Genomic DNA, 23197 nt, shown 5'->3' with positions numbered 1-23197 from the left:
CAGTGGGGCGTCAAGTTGGTAATTGACGTCCGTGACAGTGAAATCTGAAGGCTCATCATTACCTGCTCAGTCTAACTTCCCACAAGCCAACTGGTGAATTCATGGATGTTTTTTTCCCCTACAAAAGACATTTATCTGCAGATATTGCTTTACTCCCTGTCTTTATGGCCTCCCCTTCCCCTCCATCCCGTCTTCCGTTGCTCTGCTGTAGATTCAGGTGCGCGGGCTTAACAAAGCTAAAAAGTTTCATTAAGGAATCCATCTCTTTAAGGCCCGTCTCTTTCATCAGGGAGGGGAGAAATAACAAAAGAAGAAAATGGTTAATAAACTGAGCAGCAGGGAAACACGCTATCTCACTCTCTCTTTCACACAAAGAGACATGCAAACACACGCGTGCACACAGCAGAAGCTAACACCTGGTATTAAGCCCCACGCTGCAAATGGATTCCATGCAGCGCTCACACAGCTCATCCGTTTAGCATCTCTATTCTGCTAAAACAATAAATTTGTATGAGAGGGAAGGCAGGGCGGAGGGGGTGTGCGGGGCTCTTTCTGCACAGCAGCCCCACTCTCTGTCACTTAGACAGGGGGAATAATTGAACAACTGGAGAAGGAGACAATGAAATCGTTTCCTCATCTCAAATAACTTTCATTACCGAGCCACAGAGAGAGACAGGGAGACGGAGATGGCAAAGATGGTATAATCAACTCTGTGGGGAGCTGCTTGATTTAAAAGTGAGATGATCCATATTCGAGATGAAGAGACAGATTGGAGTAAGGGAGAATCAGATAAAGATATTAAATGTGAGAAAAAGAGAAAATAAAGTGTCATCAATATGAGAAAGAAAGACATGTTTTTTTGTTTTGTTTTGTTTTTTAACTCACAGGTAAACCATTTGAACCCTGTGGACCAGGGAAACCAGGTGGACCCTGTGGACAGACACAGACAATGAGAGGCGAATCCACACCTGACACAAGACGAGCTAAACAGCCAAGAATAATGTCGACATTTGCCTCCCTCTAAAGCAGCTTTTATATTAAATCTTGAATAATGACGTGAGAGTCGTTTCTGACATGAAGCAGCGCAACAGGAACTCTGCTACGTCGCAGTGAATCAGCATTCAAAAGGTTAGTGTGGGTGTAGTGCAGCACAGTCCCGTCCAAGGCTACACAGGAAGACATTTTCATCAAGAACACTAGGGGGCTCTATGATCTCATGGAAAGCTGCAAAGGCAAGCTCATTTCAAATCACTTGATCTCTGAAGCTTTGAGAGACAAAAAACCCAGTGGTGCTGTCCTAAAATCTGGGAAAATGTAAAACCCTTTCCCTCACAGGCGTAATGACTACATATTGTAAAGCAGAGACTACAATGTACTTTTTTAGCTTTCAAACATGTTTTTGAAATGTGAATGACTGATATTTCAGAGTGATGAGCTGGAAAAAAGGATCTTATCAAAGTACTGGGAAAACTTATTTGTCACAAACAGCCAAAACTCAGCATATTCACACTTCATGCACAACTATAGATGAGTATTTTAGAATAAGCTTCCAGCACAATGGCAATCAAACTCTGCATAAACAGGAACACAAGTGTCTTCAATTAAAACTTCTTTTTTAAAAAAAAACTCTGAAAATCTTTTAAAACCTCACCATGTTTCCTGGTATTCCTGCTGGACCTCTCTGACCTGGCGAACCCTGCCACAAACATGAGGAAAAATCATTTTTCCATCATTTTAGATATACAGTTATGCACGCACACATACAGAAACAAATGTATAGACTTACACTACATGTATGCACAGACTCACCGCCTCTCCTTTTATTCCTGGTGGTCCTGGCATTCCTGGATGTCCTGGTGTTCCTGCGCAGGCTTGGTCACCCTGTAAGGAAAAAACAAAAACAAAAAAACTTTAGATAATGTACATATGTATGTATGTGTGTGATTATGTGCATCTACAGTATATGACTGACCACTGCTTGTGTCGCCTGCTCCCTGTGTAGTGTCTCCAGGCACTGCATGCAGACAAGAGAGAGAAATAAGCTACACGAGCAGCACCATGATAATGATGCAACGTGGGTGTCAGACTGATATCTTCTCACATTAAGCCGCACTACATCAAATTTAATGTAAAATGAGGTAGATTTGTTTTGCATACAGTGCATCGAAGTAGCACAACAAACACAAAAACAATACTACTTCCAGCATTTCCCATGATTCCAGATGTGGAGAATCATGGTGAAAGTGAAGATGAGAATGCTCCAACGTGACACTCTCCTCCCGCCCCATCTCACCCTCTCACAGCCGTCCACAGGGCTTACGCCAGGCTTGCCCTGGTCTCCCTTTTCTCCCTTGGCACCAGAAATGCCCGGAACCCCTGGCAAGCCCTGGGAGCAGCCCCCAACACAGCCCTCCTGCGGCACACACAACACACACACACACACATGCATTCAAAAACAGTTGTCATCTGAAAGACTGAGCAAAGCAAAGCATGCACAGTAATTGAAAACCATGGAACTCCATCCCCGATAATGCACCCCTTTGCACCCCTTTGCTTATTAACTTACATCACCATCCCCTCCAGTGGAGTCTTGAGGCAGCTGCTGGTGCTGCCCGATAGGGTTCTACAAAGGGGGCAGGGAAATGGAAATTCAATTAATAGTGAGCAGATCTTCACAGCACTAAGGATAACAAGTGAATAAGCCCAAGTTAACAAAGTCAACTCCTGACTTGCATACGGCACAAACCCAGTGTGCTTCTACAAATACAATTCAAGTACAGAACTGCATTGAGTGTGTTTACCCCAGGGAGCATTCATAATTTCACAATCGCGTTCTACCATATCAGGAATTGACTACGTAAGGGCCTACTCTCCCTTTCAACTTCACAGTAATTCACTCTCAGTCGCTAACATAAACATGCGTTTTCAGTTTTATACATGCAAACGACCAGATATGAGCCAGAGCCACAGACAGACACAGAGAGACACAGTCCACCAATCACTTTGGCTCAAACTGCAAACGCTCCACATGCCTGTACCAAATTTTTAGCCACTACAAATTAAAGGGATCTAATTTTTTTTTTTTTTTTTTTTTTTTTGTATTTTACTCCAATGGCACAATAATAATAATGATGATGATGATGATGATGATGATGATAATAATAATAATAATAATAATAATGTCATAAAATTTAATAAAATAAAATAAAAACTGCTCCTTGTGCAGCATGTGTGCTGAATTCACAAACTGGATGTGAGACCACGCTTCACCACTGACTTGGTGCCCATTAATAGGTGCTAGGTGTTAACAGCATGATAGAAATTGCCAATTGGGAGGCTACTTGTTTTCCCTAATGGTAAGCGGAGCAGTAAAAGTCACATAACCTCCTGACATTAGCACAGCAATATGGCTTGTGGTTTCAGGCTGCCACTGTGACTCCTGATCAGTTAAATAATTAAAATGTTTCCATTGCCTTGGCCCTCCATTCTCCCAAATCAAGGGCTACGTTCACATGCTTGTCAGTATCTTGTTCTTAACATGATTATGATAATGATGCAATGTGAACATCAATATAGCTATGGCAGTTGGGGTAATATCTGGTGTTTATCTGACACTATTCAATACAACTGGTATTCAACTGTATTCCATGTTAGTTGAATACAGTTTAACCTGAAGTTGTTCATTTGTATAGCTACTATTTTGTTTGTATTCATGCTTTAGTCTCAGCTCTGGGTGACTTGAGGGAAAATGATAATGCACTATATGGAAGCAATTATTTTGCTGAAAGGAGTGAAATGCATGATATTGCCTGTCAGCCATAAAGGAGGATGCAAATGATAATCTATTAAGCCAATGATTACACTACGCAATTATGATGAAAACAGGAATATTAAAAGGAGTTTGCTGCCATTAATGTAAACAGAGGAGCAAATTATGTTTTATTATTTCATCTCTTTCATCAAATTATTTTTAAATCACAGCAAGATTATTGTGCCTGTAAAAACAGTCAAAGACATACTGCAAGTGGATAGGCAAATGGAGGATGCAGTGCAAGCTCACTTACATTCACAATTACAAGAGAACAAAAGCTGAGGAAGAATGCATGTGGCATAAAAAAAAGACAAATTTCTGTCCACACAAGGAGACTAAAACATGACTAATGTATCTTAAATGCTTGCTTAGAGAAATTTTCCATTTCAGTGGGTATTCAAGACACATTCAAGACAGCTTCCCCTCCAGATCAAAGTAACAGCAGTGATCAAACATTTGTAATAGATGTCTATTTTATGGTATATTACCATGGTGTTTGTAAGAGCGATCGTTCCAAATGCTCCCACCAATAAATGTGATGTGTTTTACACAACTGTCCAACACAGAATACAGCATACAGTGGTGAATGCTTATTACTCCCTCATAGCACCACATACAACTCTCTGTCATTTCTAACATGTGAAACGCAAACAGGCCCTATGTGTATGTTAAGCTATAGTCTTTACACTTCCTACACAAATGTTACTGAAATCACCAACACTATCAAATAACAGCTTACTGATTGCAATGGTAGCATACAAACTAGCTGGTGAAAGAGATTAACTTATGTGTATTGACTTCTATTCGATTTTTATTTGTCAAAAGCTAACAGCCAGAGTAAATAAATGCAGCCCATATGGACTGAATGAGCTTTCACTCACTTAAGCGCACATTTCTTTAAGACCGTTTTTCATTAATTCCCTCTCCTTTTAGCTGGTGCATTACCACACTCTAACAGTGTGGATGTTATCTGACAGTGTCAGGGATTTCACTCATGGCATTGAAAAGGTTTTGCAGACGACTGTGGAGAAAGGGGAACGGCTGGCTGGCACAAAGCAGGCAGCAGATCCTTGCTCCACAGAAAGCTGCAAGACACTGTACCTGAATCTGATTAACCTGAGTGTGACATATTTACACTGGTTAAATAAAAATAATAGAATATACACACTGGAAAGACGCAAAACCACAGTTCTTGTTCTGTAATTAAAGTTATGTAGAGAGCTTGTTTCTGCAAAGGTTCAGAGAGTGGGATGTGGCAATAAGGAAGCTGAAAACAGACATACATAACATATGTACACTCAGTGGCCACTTTATTAGGTCCACCTGTAAAATCTAATATAATCCAATCCAACTGTTCTGCCATAAAGTTGACTTTTCTGCTGCCTATAATGCTCAGCTTTTCTTCTTGTCACAGTAATAGAGATGTTAATTCAGTTATATGTTTGACACTGAGTTCATAGTTAGTGCTGCTGTTGTACTGGACTGCATTTTATTAAGAGCTGTTTCCACTATTCTGCCCCACTCATGTATATAAATAGGGAAGACAAAAAAAATCAGAAACACCTCTTGATATAATCTAGTCCAGTACAAGACCTCTGCAAACTACAACCTCAATAATAAACATAGAATTAAATTTACACATTCTCCACAATGTCAACAAAAACTGAACAGTAAATTTTCTTAAATGGTAGAATTCATGGCAGAGCTGTTGAAATGAACTGCATTACACTGTACAGGTGTGCAGGTGGACCTAATAAAATGGCCACTATATATAGCATATATAAAAGATACATATACACACATGACACATGCATACACTGACCCTTTCCCCCTTACACAATAGATACACATTGTCTATTTAGAGTTGTATGTTCTGATACATACCGTACCCATGCCCCCATGAGGACATTCACATTTACACTAAATGTCAGTCTGCTCCCAATCAAAGCAGTGGGACCCTTTACACTGAGAGAGTCTGTCAATAGCACCTGGCCTGGTTTCAAAGCCATTAAAAACCCATTTGACATTATTCAAACTGGAGCTATAAGCTAGGAAAAGCTATTTTACACAATACACCACTGGCTGTTACACAGGCTAGAACAAGGCTTTGTACATTAGCAGACACTCTCACAGAGATGGTGCTCTATTATTATATGTCAATGTGCAATACTCCCCTGTGATGCGGTCCAGTTGAAATGATGTGCAATTTGCTAACGTGCTTATTTCTCAGAATATCACTTTCTTTTCTTTCAAATTACCAAAGCATTTGTTGGAGCATTCTGAGAGCTGCAGTACTGTGTGCTGCCATTTTGAATCCATTGACATATAACATGCAGATCCATGAAACAAAGGAGGCATTGGTGGGTTATTCTGCCAAAGTTATGTTGAAACCAAGCGTGTGTGTGTGTGTGTGTGTGTGTGTGTGTGTGTGTGTGGAACACAGAGGATGCCAAATTTTCCAGTGCGGTCAAAGTCCTTATGGTGGGTAAGGGGATTCAGAGTGTGTTACAAGGGAGGAAGGTCTGGGGCGATTGCCAGCTGTGTGGAAAATAAGAACTGAGCCACAAAGAACGAGAGAGGAGGCTCTGGTTGTAAACATACCCCAGAGCAGCAAAGTAGAGGAAAGTTCTTTAAGATTCAGCCATATGTCTGAGCTTCTGCTATGACCCAGAGTCATACGATAACTATTTTCTCTCTTCTCTCTCCTTCTATACATGCATGTGCGCTTGCATCTCATCTCATCTCTGCATGCGTTGTGGCTGTGTTTGGCAAGTACAGCGTACTGTACTCATTTTTCCCAGTGGCAGTGTAAGTGCCTCCTTTTGCAGAGAGTTGCAATAAGATCACTCTCATTTTACGATTTTCAGAGTGCTCCACATATTGCCAGGTCCTCCCTTTTCCCCACCAAACTCCTCCTTTAATTCCTGTGTTTAATTCCTCTGGCTCAACCCCATCTTGCATTGAGGTGAAGTTTCCCTTGAGCTCTGGCTAGGGATCAGCTTTGATGTTCCCTTTCCAGAAATAAGCCATTAGTCTGAGGGGAAAAAAACCCAAAACTGACCCCATATCAGAATTCATGGGCAGCTTCACCTTACTCCACCTCGTCTCTCCTCACTCTCCATTTCGAAGTTGCCCTTACGCTTACTGTAACAACATCAGACGACTCTGCCCCCAGGTACAATGAACATTTTCTGGGGTTACAGGCGGACCTGATCTTGAACCAGTGGTTAAGAGCAACCTCCCCCTCTTTCCTCTCTGAATTTACTTACGATCTGTCCGGGCAAACCCGGGCTCCCTGGTATCCCGTCGTTTCCAGGGATACCCTGAAAAAAGGAACTGAGGTTGAACTGGTTTGTCGCCAATCAAGAGCTAGCCACTCCCATCTCCACCAATAGTCAAGGCAGAGTCAAAGGGTTAGGGACAAAAACGAAAGCCAGTCTAACCTTTTCCCTCTCCTATGTGCTATGAAACTTCTCTTTTGTTAGTTTGATTTTGGAAGCATTTCCTCACAAACAGCTCTGGCCTGGTGTGTTAATTAGCACTGCCGATACACGACTAAGCACAGAACAACCAGGAATTGCTGTTTGAGAGGTTAAATGTCAATGCTCATCTTTCACTTTGATGTGTCAAATCAAACAGAAGGACTTTTGCGTAGACCTTCGAGTGACCGAAATAAAATAGCTCAAAAGCTGATTGAATACAGTCATCTGAATTAAATGATCCAAAATTTGCATTAAGCACTATTTTGACTTAAAGGATCAATGTTTTGTAAGTGCACCCTCGTCAAGGACATGATCTTTTCCATCCATTCACCATCACAATTTGTGATGTTTTTCCTGTTCTTACACCTTTGACTCTTGCAACATAAAGCAGAGTAACTTTATTTGAAGGTCTGCTTGAATGAAAAATAATGAAGACCGCTTCTTCAAAGTTTTAATAATTTCAAGGTTTACAAGTGGACCTTCAAATAACGATTCATGTCTTGACTGACAAAGCTTGCTTCCCACATCAGTTAGTGCCACATGGGTTAGTGCATTTCTGTAGCTGTGACCATCTTAGCAGTATTGATTTTCTGTATTTATTTATTCACCAAGCTATTGCACATATATGTCACTGTATTGTCTACACACATATTATTTAATTAATTTGCCCATCACGTTGAAAAGTCACATTTTGTGAGTGCTCAAAGCATTGCTTTATTCAAGTATCCCAGCTGCCCAAGCTGAAAGCTTCCATCATGAATAGCATGTAGGTCAATTCAGGCAGATGGAGCACCTACTGAATTGAACCTAACAGAGGCGCCCCTTCACCACTCTACTGCCCCTCTGTCTTACCTGGGGTCCTTGGATTCCAATGACGCCCTGAGGCCCTGGGGGACCAGGGGGGCCGGGAGGTCCTGGAGGCCCCTACACCGTCCAAAGACACACACATGTACAAATCACACAATACCAGATGTACATGCACATTCACACACACACACACACACACACACACACACGGACACACCTCTGCACACACAGTACTGTGACAGAGCAGATAAACTTTTCAAGGTAACACTACCCAGAAACAAAGCTCTCAAACAAAGCCCAAGTTATCAGACATGACTGGTGGCTGACAGATCAGACCTGAGGCCCAGGCTGCCACATGTTTCCTCCGATCGTTCCTGGAGCTCCCTGGAAGGCAAGAGTAGTCAAAATCAGAACAACACCGGTGCTTACACAAACAACATATACAGAAAGTAAGCAGAATACGAAAAATCTCAAAGCACCGAGAACTGGGGAGAATGGGAGGGGAAATGACTGAGCATGTATGCACATTTTTCGCCAAAAATAAGACATAAGAAATCATTTTGGCCGGGTATTACCAGGTATTGTTGTGGGCATGTATATTCGTTGCACAGTCATGTTGTGGGAACTGTCGTGGGGTAAGTCTCATTAAGGAAAATCATTAAGTTTAGGGTGTAGACTTGGTTTAAAGTTAAGGTAACTTTAGGGTTATGTTAAGTGTAGGGCAAGAGTTAGGGTTAGGTATGTAGTAGTTATGGTTAGGGAAAACATGATTTTGTGTGTGTGTGTGTGTGTGTGTGTGTGTGTGTGTGTGTGTGTGTGCATGTAATCATAACTACATAGAGAAAACTTCAAATAAGTGCGCATTTGGACCCCTGTTGTGATATAACGATTCTAAATATGAATTCAAAACACGTCTTGAGAGGCTGTGTGTGTCTACATATGTTCATTTCAGTGAGTGTGTGTGGCCAGGGTTCGTGTGCACACGTTCCTGCATACTCACAGGCCCACCGGTGCCGAGGTACGGCGGCATTATGCAGTTGCACTCTCCAGGTTCGCCCTAAAATATACATCAAAAATGAACCATAGAAAAGATAAAGTGAAAGCCTTTGCACGGGTTGCAAAACCGAGTCCTCATTCAACATTAAAACTACTCTAATCATTGTGAAACAGCAGATATCACAGCAACTCTTTGAGCTGTCGGGATTCTTTTGTTCATTTTCTTTCGTAAGACTGAAATAATCTTATTCATCACAAAGACAGTAATGGCAGCAGAAGATAAAAATGCTCCAACAACTTTTTTTTTTTTCTTTTTTGGATGACTTCATGAACTTCTAAAAACTAATGTATTTAAGTCTAGAAGTACCATGTTCACGAACACAGAATTACTGTGCAGTCACAAAGTTTTCTTCATAAGCTTTTTTTTTTTTTTTTTTTTTTTTTTTAATAATATTGCAAACTAAGACTAGGATGACCTGAGGATTCTGGGATACCAGAAGCTCCTGTTGATGATATCTGACAGCCCCTTTTTTTCCCTTTAAAATCCAAGCCAGGGTTCTACACACATGCTTTCCAAAAAACACACAGGGAAAAGTCACACCATATCCTGAGTACTGGCAAACACACTATTAAGCATGTTGTTTTGGACTTTTTCCTCTTTCTTTTCTTCATTTGGTTCATCTTTCAACGCATTCCTGCCTTACATGCTATCCCCCCCGCCCGACGTGAGCATCTCTTCCACCACCTCCCTTCCTCTCCCTTCCTCTCAGTGACAGTCTGGACTGGTGGCGCTGATGAATACGGTAATTAATAGTCTCACACACTCTCTTAAGGCCCCTAAACTCCTTGTGTCTGCCAGCAATAGTACACTTGTCACCTCCACTGCTACTCTATCCGTGCCCTGAGGCCTGAGTGTGCATGTGTGTGTGTAAGTGCACATGTGTGCGTAAGGGGGTTGTTAAACCATCTCTTGCGATTACCATCTGTTCCACCCCCTTATCTCCAAACCCCTTCATCCAAACAAAACGGTAGACTTACCTTGTCCCCCTTGGCTCCATCAGCTCCCTGCAAGATAGGGGGACAGCATATGCACGCACACACACACAAATACGCATGCACACATGCACGCAGACACACACACACACACACACACACACACACACACACACACACACACACACACACACATACACACACACAGAGTGTTAGTTTGGCTTTGTTTTTCCAGAAGAAAGCTCACAGGGCAGCGAGCTGAGTGTAGATCAGGGGACAGAGGATGAGATGGGAGAAGACGTTGCCTCTGTTATGGATCGAGGCAGACATCCTTGGTTATACATGATGCCTAAATCAAGGACGATTCCCAAAGAAGCTCAAAGAAAATTAAAATTCTCAACAGACTCAACAGAGCCAACAACTCAAGCTGTGTCTTAAAACTTCTCTAACACATACACACTAATATGGACGACCACAGAACTATTCCAGTATAACCACAGGAAGGAACACAGGATTTTGACAGTGAATGAGCACACTCACAGGTATACCGTCAGCTCCTGGCAACCCTGTAGAGCCAGGGGCACCGTTTTTACCCTGGAGATGGAAAAAGAAGTAGGAAACATCCGTTTGCAAAAATATAAGTCCATTTCCAGTACAAATAAGCGTGAACTGGGGCATGTTATGAACAAAAACAGAAATTAATGTCTTACTGGTGGCCCTGCCACTCCAATGCCCATCGGCCCCTGTGGCCCTGGAGGCCCAACTTCTCCTTTGGGGCCCTGTGAACAGACACACACTGTTTCATACAGAATGGATTTCACTGGATTGCATATCACACCAAAAGTTGGGCTTCCAAAACTTTTACCTTCCCGCCTGGAGGGCCAAAAGGTCCGGGTAACCCTCTTTCTCCTGGCGATCCCTTTAGAAAAAAAACAGGTTAGATTTAACCAAGAATATGCGGTGTTAAAATGTAGTGCTTTGTAAGTATGAGGAAAACTTACTTGAACTCCCGGGAGCCCTCTTGGTCCCTGTTCACCCTGTGAGATATATTGAAAAGACCAAAAAAATCAAGGCAAGAATATAAAAGACAGAGTGGGAGAGAATACAGAGTAGAGCATGGAGTGAGGAAGTCATCACAGTGGCTCGATGAAAGAGATGTTTTACACTGAAAGGGGTTAATCCACAGTTGATTACTGGAGAGGTCCTGGCTATATCTATGTGATTCTGCATGTCATGTCTATCACATGCGCCGTCCCAGAGCACCAAAAGATAATACAAGTGGGATTCTATAAAAAATCCAAAGATTTAAATGGGATAAATCCAGGTTCAATTTGGGGGCAGGAGATTTACATCCTCTTGGCCTCACAATCCTTAGATCAGTGGAGAAAGGAAGACTCAAAACCCTTTGTTATGGGTATGGAGTGCATTATCAAGATCCCAGCAGGATCACTTCTCTCTAGGAGCTGAATGTTTTGTATGACATAAGTGTATCAACTGTTTCCATGAAATGTCTTTATTGGACCACGAGGCCTCTTTACCAGGAGCCAATAGCTTTACCTGCAATCCTGGTAGGCCAACTCCTGCAACTCCGGGTTCTCCCTACAGAGGGCGCAGGACAGCCTAGGTTAGAATGCGGCACTGATAGATCAACAAACATCCATCAGCATATATTTACAAACATAATTATACACCAACATTCATACCTGGCTTCCTTTGAGACCTGGAGGTCCCTGCACACCTGGTAAGCCTGGTTTCCCCTGAAAGAGAAAGCAAATGAGATGACCAGCTATCAGCGAATCATCTGGAAAAGATTGATGATGGTAGAGAACTAAATGAATGATTTTCTCACATGCTTGCCAGCCTTCCCTTCTCCGGGGGGACCAGGGTCTCCTTTCTCTCCTTTGGGTCCTGGCACAGCTACGCCAGCACCCACAGCAGTGCTGAGAGATGGACAGCTGGTACAAGCTTCACCCTGGCAAAACACAACACACCGAAACCATAATCAGCAGGAGATCCATCTGTCTGTGTGCATGCTGGCTACTGGAGTCATCACACTGCACAAAGTTTAGACCAGAGAAGGTGATAAAAGAGTGTGACCAGTCCCATTAGCAGCAAGATATTGTCTTTTAGCTGAAGCTAAAAACAAGTTGTTTACACATTTGTAAAACAGGTAGCTCCACCAAAGGATGCTGATTGGTTAATGAAGCATGAGTATGTTAAGCAAACTACAAATAATCACTAATCATAAAGGACTATATAAGTGATTTTGTGTGTTTAGTTTAATATCTATAAAATGAGTAGATTTCTCTCTTCTCTTAATTTTTACCCAAAGCAAGCAGTCAAATGTTAGAACTCTAATATCATTTTTCCTACTGTTTTGCCAGCCATTGGTTTCCATTAATTACACTACAATATAAAAATAAAAGAAAAACTTTCAGAGGGTTCAAACTTTCTTCACACCCGTGCGCCATCACCATAATAAAGTCCTCCACATTAGTTTTCCTAAAAGCAGCAGCACTGTTGTGTTTTGATGACTTGAAATTAGGTGGAGTGAAATGGCCTCTCTGCCGGAAAATAGTCCCCAGGGAAACATTTGCTTTACACAGAGAATGATCAGTTCTGTGGTTTATGACTGCTCATGTCTTGGTTATCCACAGAAGCACATTATAAAACATTATACGGTGGCTGTTTCAACCAAAAAAATCTTATCTGAAAATGGAGGGATTTTGATTATATGTTGTGAAATCTTTAGTACCGCCTCATGATTTGCAAAGCAATTTATTGCGATGCAAAAATGTGCATAAATTGTAGTCAGTGGGCCAAACATTTAAAATCACTGGTGTGGTCCTTTAAAAGCATCTTGTTAGGCCAAAATATACAAGTGAAAGATGATGAAGAGATCCCTCGGTGCAATCAGACACAAACTGCTTCAAAAGTGGACTTTTAGAGCATTTTGAAGGTTTTGATCTTTAATTTTAGCTTCCCATTAAAGCATTCAGTGCACGGTTTTCTTTTAAAACATCATCCCTCCAGGTTGTGTCAAAATTGGACCAGGGGTGTCTGAGATGTCCCAATGGTGTTAAATTGTTGTACCTTTCATTATAGTGCTCCCTATGATGCCAATCAGCGCATTTTTTTTTCAAACTCTGAAAAACAGTGTGATTATGAATCATTGCTCCAAAAATCACACCAGCAGTTTCTAAAATATTGCCTGAATCACCTTGGATGAACATACGGACAAAACCCAATCCATAGTTACAAAAATTCAAAAAGCAGACTCTATTACATCTAAAAGGTCCAAGTAAATGGATCAGGATAATGGCTCTAGTTTAGGCCTTTTACTGCTGAGACAAGAACAGTTAATAATAAAAGGAGTAAAGAGACGCTTGATCTGAGTCACTGACTGAGACAGTTCAAGCACTCTGTACCTTCTCTCCCTTCAAACCCGATAGTCCATCACGTCCAGGCTCTCCAGGCAGCCCGGGGGCTCCTGGGGCTCCATCCAATCCCTTGTCTCCTTGCTCTCCTTGGTCTCCCTGACAACAGTGAAATATGATTACAACGGATCCTGACATTCACCTCAGCGTGCTCCTCGCGATGCTTACGTTCATTTTCGGCATTTCTGCAAGTGTCAGAAAGTAAAATTTAAAACTTTTAAGACCCTACTGAAACTACCTGGAATCGTTACGACCGACTTTAAAAAAAAAAAAAAAGTTTGAAGAAAAAAAGCTGGCGAGAACAGGCTTTCTGACACAGTCAAACAACTGAATTTTCTAAAATGGTCAGTGTAAGAAAAGGGGTAAATGGATTCTTAATAGATGAGGAAAATTAAATACAACCGTGTATTGTAGATAATATAAAGCCAGTTTTACTGCTAACCCTGTTCTGAATTCAAAGAAGCCTCTCATTGCATGATGAAAGAACACAACACAAAATTGTATTTAAGACATTTGAATATTGTTTAAGACCTTCTATTTAGATCATTTAAGACTTCTTTTCAATATTTGTAAAGACCAGCAGACTCCACTTTCCCCTCTCCATGCATGTCTGAAGGTCTTCCATGGATGTTACGGGTGTCCAAATAAAGCACTATTTTCCTGCCCAAGGAAAATGATTGTGTAGGAGCTTCAAGGTAATTCAAGGCAGCTTGGCTCATTTGAGGACATACTTTTTTAAGGAGCTGGATATTTATTTCCCAGCAGACTCTGGGTTAAGTGATGTGGATGTTGTCTTTTTTTTTTTTTTTTGTTCCAAAGACGTGCTTGATGGTCTGAATTAAGGTGGAGTGTCTGGGCTCCCTTGAAATATTATTTAATCTGATATGGAATGATTTTCCTGCAGACAGCCTTGGTCCCAGTAGATGTCAGATTATTTAAGGAGGTCTGAGTGTCTCCGAAGGCCACTGCTGATTCTAAGTGGTGTCATTTCTCCAAGATACCCAATAGGTTATTTAAGGTAGACTGGTTCTCTGTCTGGACACTGGGTTATTTAAGGCGTACGGAATGCCCCGGAGACATCGATTAGTTGGATGTGATTTCTTAGCAGACACTGTGACCGTTTAAAGTTGTCTGAATCTGTTGCTGGCCATTGCACATGCTGTGTGCGAGAGTATGTACCCAGAGAAGCAATGAGGGAATATCTACATAAAATGTTGCTATGCAACTTACCTTTTCTCCTCTTGCACCAGGGAGACCTGGCAAGCCCTGCATAAATAAACAGAAGGTGATGTAGGTGAGGGTATCATGGATGATAAGGTGGTAATTAAACACACATAAATTCATGTGGATGCATGCATGCTTGTACAGACATTCAGATCCTCAAACAAACACACATGCATGCACACAGACATACCACAAACACACACACACACACACACATATGCAGTTGTCTGTAAGTAGCAAGGAAGCCTCTTCCCATTCAGGTAAAAATTACTGTTGACACAAAACTAACCACAGAGGCACACACCATGTAATTGGGAGGGGTGGTGGAGCTTCTCAGAGTTTTATTACACTCAGTAACATAATTCTGCGGTGAGATGGGAACCCTGCATATCCTAATTGTATAATAAGCATCCTGGGTTGATTTACCCTTGAGGTCAAATCCAGTAACATCTCACCAAACTCCAGTCAAATGCTGATTAATCTGTTTTACTGAGGAAACAAAGTAGCTAAATTAGTACAATATGTTTTATGTTGATTTTATTTGTTATGTGGTAATAAATCTGACATACTGTCAATACCATTTAAAACATTGCATATCGCTCTGTCTTTAAACTAAATGTTAGAGAATGCCATCATTCTGAATTACTGCAGACAGCATTGTATTTTGCAGACAGGGTTTGAACAGGGTGAAAACATGCTAAAAACAGTATTAGAAACAGTAAAGGCACATTAAAAATACAATAGTAAAATAGATAATGACAAAAAACACAATAAAATATATGGCACGTATGCAGCAACATAAACTATACAGATTAAGCAGGTCAATAAGACTAGGCAGGGAATCAATAGTTTAATTAAGTCCAAAATAAAGTCATTCATCAGTATAAACTGTGATGGATTTATACAGGCATAAGATGCTAAATTGTTTCATGTGTAAAACAAACTAACTGCAGTGGGAATAAATGAGTTTTCTAAATCTGCGCTCAGGGGGCATCTAACTGTTGAGAATAGTTGTATTCTTCCTCATAACATGCCTCTCAAACTTCGCATATATTCGTGCCAGCCTCACAGGGGTAGCCTGCTAGCCATTTTGACCAAGATCCCAAGTCCATTTTCACTACAAACAAGGCTTCAATACAAAAGGTTGAAAAAGACTCAATAAAACTTGACAGGTTCTTATTTTTACCACACATTAAGAGTTCATTTTTCCAAAGGCAAAACAAACTCTGCTGTATCTGTGCGTACTTTCCCCAGCTACTCCTGGGATGACTATCCTCCCCATCATGAAGCCTGAAAGAGAAACCTCACCTGTTTGCCATCGACCTCGAGCCCTGGAGGTCCGGGTGGCCCTGGGGGGCCTGGCTCGCCCGGTTTGCCAGTTGTTCCCTCAGGCACTTTGATACTGGCAGGTCCGCTGCCAACCTCGGATGGCTGGCATACACCACACTCGCCCTAGGGTAGGGCAGAGGGTCAGGGGGGTTGGTTTACGTGACAAACAAGCTAAAAGACACACAAAGGAATAGAAACATCCTCACTTACCTTCTCCCCCTTAAGCCCAGGAAGGCCAACACCAGGCAGGCCTTGGTCTCCCTGTCAAAAGACAATCAAGCAGCTATTTGATGGTTTGCATCCTTTCTCACAGATAAAGGTTTGACAGTCATGATGCTTAAATCCAGAAAGTATTTTCAAAATGCATCCAGCTTCTCACTCCACGGCAAGAATCCATAATTGGACTATATTATCTCACCTTTGTACCCTTCTGTCCATCCTTGCCACTGGGTCCCCTTGGTCCAACCTTTCCCTGTTGCAATCTCACATTTTATTTCATGACTTAACTGAGACAACACATGGCAATCTGTTTCAAAGAACTGGAGCCAAACTTACCGTTTTACCATCGGCTCCCCTGCTTCCTGCATTACCCTGGAAAAAGAGCATGAAAATCCTAATCTGATTTTCTAAAAATTGATAAAAATGGTTAGCTACTTTTAATTGGTAATTCAAATTCCATACAGTACGGTGCACTCTACAGGCAGCCATCCCCAATGGTTTTGCTTTTCACTACCTAAGCTTTTAACTAATAAGTTCCCTGCTGAGGAAAAATCCATATACCAGACACATTTGGGCCCTAAATTAGTGCACCACTGCGATTATCTCCCGAGCAAAGTCTTATAAGCACCCCTTTCAGCATCCCACTGAGTAAGTTCCCCGTATGTGAGCCCTTAACGTAGTCTCCTACTGAGGTCTCCTACTCTCCACGCTGTTTACTGTTAAGCTACTTACCTTCTCTCCTTTGAGGCCAGCTAATCCTACATGTCCCGGCTCCCCCTATGGAGAAGAAAAGTGAATAATGGGCACACACGCAAGCAAACACACTGGCACAAACAAAACCAGTGGTAGCCATATCATCAAACAAAATGCTCCCACTATCAGTATCTATTCCACCACTTATCTCATCCTTCCCTTTGCAATAGAATCAAAGTCCTCTAACACTAAAAAGATAAAACTGCTATTATTATTGTTTTCACCTTGGTTGTATCTAGGCCTGAGTACAGAAACTTCGTGCTTTATTTGCTGCCAAAATCATATCAATACTACTACTAAGTGCTGTAAAAATGTTGAGATGCTCTGTGCTAGAGAAATGTGCAGCAAAAACACAGTAAAAACAGCAGAAAAACGTATAAAGACTGACCTGCTCTCCTTTCTGTCCTACCCCAGGCTCGCCCTTCTCACCCTTTTGCTGCAGGGTCTGGGTCATGGTACCAGGGATCAAATTAGGGGGTAACTCTCCGAGGGTGGGACACACAGCGCAGGGCTCTCCCTGTAGCACATGCACAAATTAGACCTGTGCCACAAAGTCTCTGCAAATGATCCTTACCATACAACTTCAGGACACATTCGATCAGATGATGTCAATCATGGAGAGGAATACTAAATTCATGTTGAAACAGAGGAGACTCTGGGCATATGCGAGGACATAATAACTAGACTTTGAATTGTGTTGACAGCTTGATAGTGGACGCTGTATGAGAAACTGCTGAGCCTCGAGTCTCGGAGAAAGACGCCAAGCTGACCTTTTCGCCTTTGGCACCATCTGATCCCGGTTCTCCCTGCCAAAACACACAGAAACACAGACGCCCAAGAAGGCAAATTAGTCCCAGCACACCCCGAGGAGCATGTTTGCTTTGAGGTGTCGCGTCTCGACATGGCGACGCAAACGTATCTGTCATTGTAATTAGGCGGACATGGGACTAAGCCAGCAATTTGTGTGAATTTGTATGTATGTGTATTGAGCAGCTGACAGGCATGCATATGTGGGTATAGGTGTTTGCAGAGGCTGGAGTGAGGGTTTGGCCAGGTGGCCGTTTGTAGATACTATACGTCTCTGCACTCGGGTCTCTTTTGTGTCTTAGGAAGCTTTGAGAGTTAACTTCTACAATGCTAATGGTTCCATATTTGAATGCATAAGTGTGCAACTGAACGTGTGCAGGTCATGGTTCCAGAGAATATGAACAAACTGTATGCTGTAAATTAACAGGTGGAGCTCCATACCTTCTGTCCTGCCTTGCCATCTGTGCCTGGAAGCCCCTGGTGAATAGATAGGAGCAGGAGAGGAGGAGGGGGGTAGAGAAGAAGAAAGACGAAGAAAGCAGTGATGACCTAGTAGTAAGAGTGGTGTTTGTTCAACTTCGTTAAAGTGAGATCATATCTCACTCTCTCTCTCTTTAGTGTTCCTTTCTCCTCCTTCTGCCCTAACCAGGTATGACAGATGGATGCTGGAACTATTGGAAATCGTTACACAGAAAATCTCATAAGGCTCTGGATTTATATTCTTTTTTTCCCCACATATCATTTCCCATTTCACCTGCCAAGGTAACCAAGAAGACAAAATATGAAAAAAAAAAAAAAAAAAAAAAAAAAATACAGTGAACACATTTTGGTTTTGGTGAGCTCTCACACATGGGAGACAGGCAGAAACATTAAGATTATATTGACAGAGTAAAACGACCTTCGCCTTGGAGAATAAACACGAGTAGATGTTGTCTCACGCTCTGTCTCCTTGAGCTGATGCAACGCTCTGAGAGTTACAAGGTGAAGTATAACCCCAGGGTAGAAATAAATGCCATTACTTGCCTCAAAGTGATGAGGCAAAATAAAATATATATACTATCAAACAAGTACTCAAGGTTCAATTGTCAGCTGCAATTCAGACCACATCCTCTACTCCGCAATAAAATTTTTTTACCAGGATCGTAAAAATGTTAGAGGGAAAAGTCAGACTAGCTTCACAAAACAACTGGGCACTGTGGTAGATTATTCGAGCCAATCATGACATATTATACTCACAGGCTGTCCACTTTCTCCAATGCCAGGCTCTCCTTTAGGGCCAGGTTTCCCCTGTAGAACCACTCCATTGCTAAGGTCTGTATTCAGCACGGGACACACTTCACATGGGTCGCCCTAGAGATTAATCATAAACATATAGTACATATAATGTAAGACAGGCAGACAGACAAGAATATGGGCAAATTAATGAAGATGAAGAGCAGAGATACAGGTCGAATGAAGTCAACATGTAACTTTTGACTTACCTTCTCTCCTTTAGGTCCTCCTGGTCCTCTTGGTCCCTAGAAATAGAGCGGAATCCCAGTCAAACACTGATGCATCAGTTTACAATTTTCATTTTTATTTTTTTTTTCATACAAGTACAATTACAATTTGCATTTCATGGACGCTTTCATCCAAAGCAACGTACATATGGGATTTTTATACACCACAAGCAAAGATCTATTCAGGAGAGAACAATGACATCAAGTGCCATAAAGCTCTGCCCCTGGTCCAAAAGACAGAGGTGCTACAAGGCAAGCATAGGGACAGATTTTTATTTTATTTTATTTTATTTTTTAATGGGGGATTACACAATCCATTATGTAAGAAGGTGATCCCCCATAGATACATTACTGAACAATCAATGCTTAAAAGAGACACTCACCGGATCACCAGAGGACCCCTTCAGTCCAGGAAATCCTGAGTCCCCCTGTGAACAATAGCATGGCAAGTGACAAAAGTATACAGGGAAGTGCAAAATACTTAAGAATATTATCACTATCATGTGAAAACCCTGGAAATCTTCTCCAAAATGTCCACTTTTCAAAACCGAAGACAAGCAGCTGTCTTTTTAGCTTGTCCACCATTCTTTCCTGAGTTTATCTGAAGGAATTTGAGAGGGTTTTCAGAGGTCTTTTACAAGTGGAAATGTGGGTCATGCCACATTCAGTTGAATCATCAATCACTTTCAAAAAACGGCTTGTCCTACCTTGTCCCCCTTTGCGCCGCCCGGCTCACCAGGAGGGCCCTGGTGGGGAAAAAGTACAGACATCCTGTCAGTGTGGCAGGCAGCTATATCATAACATGTAGAGATCAATGTTTCTGCTCAGTGCACCATTCACACAAGGCAGGTACAATCACACAGTGCATTGAAGTGATTCTTGGCTTCAATGGAGGGTCATGAAAGCTGCATCTAAGAACAAAGCCTCTTTAGCAGATGCTAGGAGCAAAGAGTTCTCTTAGGATTAGAGTACTCTTTGGCCAAACTGAGCCCATCTTCTAAGAGGAGTTTAATAAAAGGACATTGGGACAGTGCAGTCTTCTAGCATGGGCATTCTGTATATATAATCACTTAATTAAAATCCCCAAATCCCTTCATTACAAAATATACTCACTGGTGGGCCCGGTAGTCCAATTCCTGGCAATCCTGGAGCTCCTGGCTTCCCCGGTTCTCCAGCCAACCCTTCTGGGCCAACCGAACCAGAGACACCCTGGGAAAACGAATTCAACACAGCTTCATTTAATCCAAATAGAGCTAAATATATGTGACGGACATGCTGTTGGTAGATTTCCCAGACTTAATGCAGACAGACCTTCTGTCCCTTCGGGCCAACCACACAGATGGACCCTGCTCGACCCTGGGAAGTGGTGACAGACAGACAGAAAGGGAAGTGACAACATCAGTATGAGTCAGTGACATCATCAGGGTAACCACACGGTTAATCAAACACTTTGTCAAAGTTCAGCAGAAACTGATCCCCAAAAAGTTTCGAGGCACATTGAAATAAACTTGTCGATTACTGCCATTCCTTTGACATTGTACACTTGGATCCTACATTGCAGTTGATTCTGTAAAATTCATGATAATGTCAAAGAGTCTGTAAGATGTATTGTCTTCATGCAGTATTTTCAAGCCTGCGTGATTCAAGTCACATCCACAAGTGCATTCATATTCACAATGTCAGATGGCCGGCAGGCTTAAGAAAATCTATCCTTCACCAAATCCATCTGTCCACGACAAGCACTTAGCCTGGTGAACAGCTAAATACGCCTGTATATGATGCCGAAACCTGGGGAATATCTTAGAGCACACACACGTTGTAATTCGTCCCTCAAAACTTTTCATGCGTCGACAGGATCACTAGGCTGAGCAGGGAAGATTAAAAGGTTTAAGTCATCCTGAATAGGCCCCTGCCTGTGTGAGAGACGAACAGCGCAGTCAATGAGGCAGCATTGATTGTGCAGGCTTTGTTGCTCTAGCATAATCTAACAGGCATTAACAGGCCGACTTAACACCCAAGGAGAGAGGAGGGAGGCCGAGTAGAATAGATATCAATGGGAGTGTAGGCTTAAAGAGTAATACCATATAAGTTTACTGAATAGGCACTCTTAGCCTGGTAAAAGTGGGTATGTGAGTGGAGGGTTTGTGTGTGTGTGTCTGTGTAGTGTGCTCATGAGTGCTTGCTTGCCTTACAGTGCTATTGGTGGTATTAGAAAAACAATCCTAGTTAAATGTTCAGTTCGACCTCAATGATTTTGTTACTCATGCCCGAAAGACTGTTAATGGATGCTCTCTCGCTCTAATTAAAGAAACAAAATGAAAACGAGAGTGAGATACATGATAAAAGTCACTTACATCCTTTCCAGGGGTCCCGGTGAGACCCTGTGGGCCGATCTCGCCCTTTTGTCCTTTTTCTCCCTAGATGAAGAGAGAGAGAGAGATAATTAGAGGGCAGAAATTGACTGGAGTTTGTTATTATTTTATATTATCTCTTTATCTATCTGTCTCTCTCTCTCACGCACACACACACCTGAACTTTCTTAAACCTCTTACCTTGTACCCGACTGCTTCACCCCAGTTGACAGACAGCGCCTGTGGGGAGAGGGAATGCAAGACGATGACCTGATTCGAAAGAGACATCACACTCCCACCACTCGAGCATAGCAAACAACACAATGACCAGCCAGCAATCCCTATGGACGACGATCAGGACCCATCTGCTCCCTGATTAGCTGCACACACACCACATCTGAACAACACAGGCACAAGTGTGTATCATCCAGAACGTCATAGAAAAATCTCACACACATGAGATGTAAATATGGAAGCTTGCAGACAAGAACACACACACACACCTAAGCAAAACGCGGATTATGCATGTTCATAAAGATATAAACACATGGACATGCACAAACACAGAAGCACGCAAACACAGAAGCACACACATAGACAAACAAGCACACATGCACTCCCACTGTGTCAGTATTATTGGAATTGTGTGCAGGCAAATGAAACTCTGGAGGAAGATCAAAGTAAATAGCTAAAGGGGGTACAAAGGTATGGGGGAGGCGGTGGAGTTATAACCTGTAGCTGAGCATTGGCACTCACCGGCTCGCCTTTCTCTCCCTTCTGGCCCTTGGGTCCCTCTGTGCACTGAGGTTAGAGACGCTCGGTTGGCACCAATTGCAACAGAACACGTATTGCCAAATTTTCAGGTTCCTATCTCATGCCAAATACCAAAACATCACATTTCTCTAAAACATGGTACACTGCAAAAGTGAGATGCAATGGAAAAGCTACTTACTGGACCTGAATGGGAGCCAGAGCAGTCAGAGCCCTAAGATGGATGGAGGCAGAAAAGAAGAGTGATTACTTGGAGGGAGGGTATAGAAGAACTAAAGCACTGAAAACTGCATATTAGCTAGCTGGGAGATTGGTCCACAGCCAGCATCATGTTAGACCAGAACAGCACCAGTGTGTGTGTGTGTGTGCATGTGGCTAAGTCTCCGATACACTGTTCAGCACTAAGCATGTTTCAGCGTGTATGACGAGGTCATACATTCCACTGGTATTACTGTAGTCTGGCTAGACATACTTTCTCCCTCTCTCTCTCTCTCTCTCTCTCTCTCACACACACACACACACACACACACACACACACACACACACACACACACACACACAGAATATCTTCTTCACGCATGTTTGACCATGGGTTTGTAACTTGTGCGTGTGTTCTCCGCTCACCCGGTCGCCTTTTTCCCCCTTCAATCCAGCTCGTCCACCAATATTATTTATTAGCTGCAATACAGACACACGCACAAGCACACGCGAAAAGGAG

General features: G+C 42.2%; 1 protein-coding gene across 5 annotated transcripts in view; it reads right to left on the bottom strand.

The window, feature by feature from the left end:
- The window catches only part of col16a1 (collagen, type XVI, alpha 1), a 111647-nt gene that overhangs the window by 11754 nt on the left and 76696 nt on the right, over positions 1-23197 (bottom strand). For 3 of the 5 annotated variants that reach the window (XM_030063557.1, XM_030063561.1, XM_030063562.1), the window contains exons 11-49: positions 23104-23157; positions 22661-22693; positions 22465-22509; positions 21910-21948; positions 21712-21774; positions 20669-20713; positions 20471-20566; positions 20065-20103; positions 19741-19785; positions 19340-19375; positions 19095-19208; positions 18300-18335; positions 17822-17857; positions 17440-17568; positions 17031-17075; positions 16635-16670; positions 16498-16551; positions 16290-16340; positions 16059-16202; positions 14757-14792; positions 13518-13625; positions 11939-12061; positions 11793-11846; positions 11647-11688; positions 11091-11126; positions 10955-11008; positions 10800-10868; positions 10630-10683; positions 10135-10161; positions 9101-9157; positions 8437-8484; positions 8146-8217; positions 7081-7134; positions 2567-2623; positions 2294-2413; positions 1973-2014; positions 1810-1881; positions 1652-1696; positions 886-930 (exon numbers count right to left, since the gene is read on the bottom strand). In XM_030063557.1, coding sequence (XP_029919417.1) covers positions 886-930; positions 1652-1696; positions 1810-1881; positions 1973-2014; positions 2294-2413; positions 2567-2623; positions 7081-7134; positions 8146-8217; positions 8437-8484; positions 9101-9157; positions 10135-10161; positions 10630-10683; positions 10800-10868; positions 10955-11008; positions 11091-11126; positions 11647-11688; positions 11793-11846; positions 11939-12061; positions 13518-13625; positions 14757-14792; positions 16059-16202; positions 16290-16340; positions 16498-16551; positions 16635-16670; positions 17031-17075; positions 17440-17568; positions 17822-17857; positions 18300-18335; positions 19095-19208; positions 19340-19375; positions 19741-19785; positions 20065-20103; positions 20471-20566; positions 20669-20713; positions 21712-21774; positions 21910-21948; positions 22465-22509; positions 22661-22693; positions 23104-23157 — 2355 coding nt within the window. The remainder of the gene's footprint in view (positions 1-885; positions 931-1651; positions 1697-1809; positions 1882-1972; positions 2015-2293; positions 2414-2566; positions 2624-7080; positions 7135-8145; positions 8218-8436; positions 8485-9100; positions 9158-10134; positions 10162-10629; positions 10684-10799; positions 10869-10954; positions 11009-11090; positions 11127-11646; positions 11689-11792; positions 11847-11938; positions 12062-13517; positions 13626-14756; positions 14793-16058; positions 16203-16289; positions 16341-16497; positions 16552-16634; positions 16671-17030; positions 17076-17439; positions 17569-17821; positions 17858-18299; positions 18336-19094; positions 19209-19339; positions 19376-19740; positions 19786-20064; positions 20104-20470; positions 20567-20668; positions 20714-21711; positions 21775-21909; positions 21949-22464; positions 22510-22660; positions 22694-23103; positions 23158-23197) is intronic. The other 2 variants (XM_030063559.1, XM_030063560.1) reach the window with 2 other exon arrangements.

The sequence above is a fragment of the Myripristis murdjan genome, chromosome 11 (assembly GCF_902150065.1).
Source record: "Myripristis murdjan chromosome 11, fMyrMur1.1, whole genome shotgun sequence".
Lineage (NCBI taxonomy): Eukaryota > Metazoa > Chordata > Actinopteri > Holocentriformes > Holocentridae > Myripristis > Myripristis murdjan.
The sequence above is the reverse complement of the archived record's forward strand: the minus strand, read 5'-3'. Positions and strand labels throughout refer to the sequence as shown.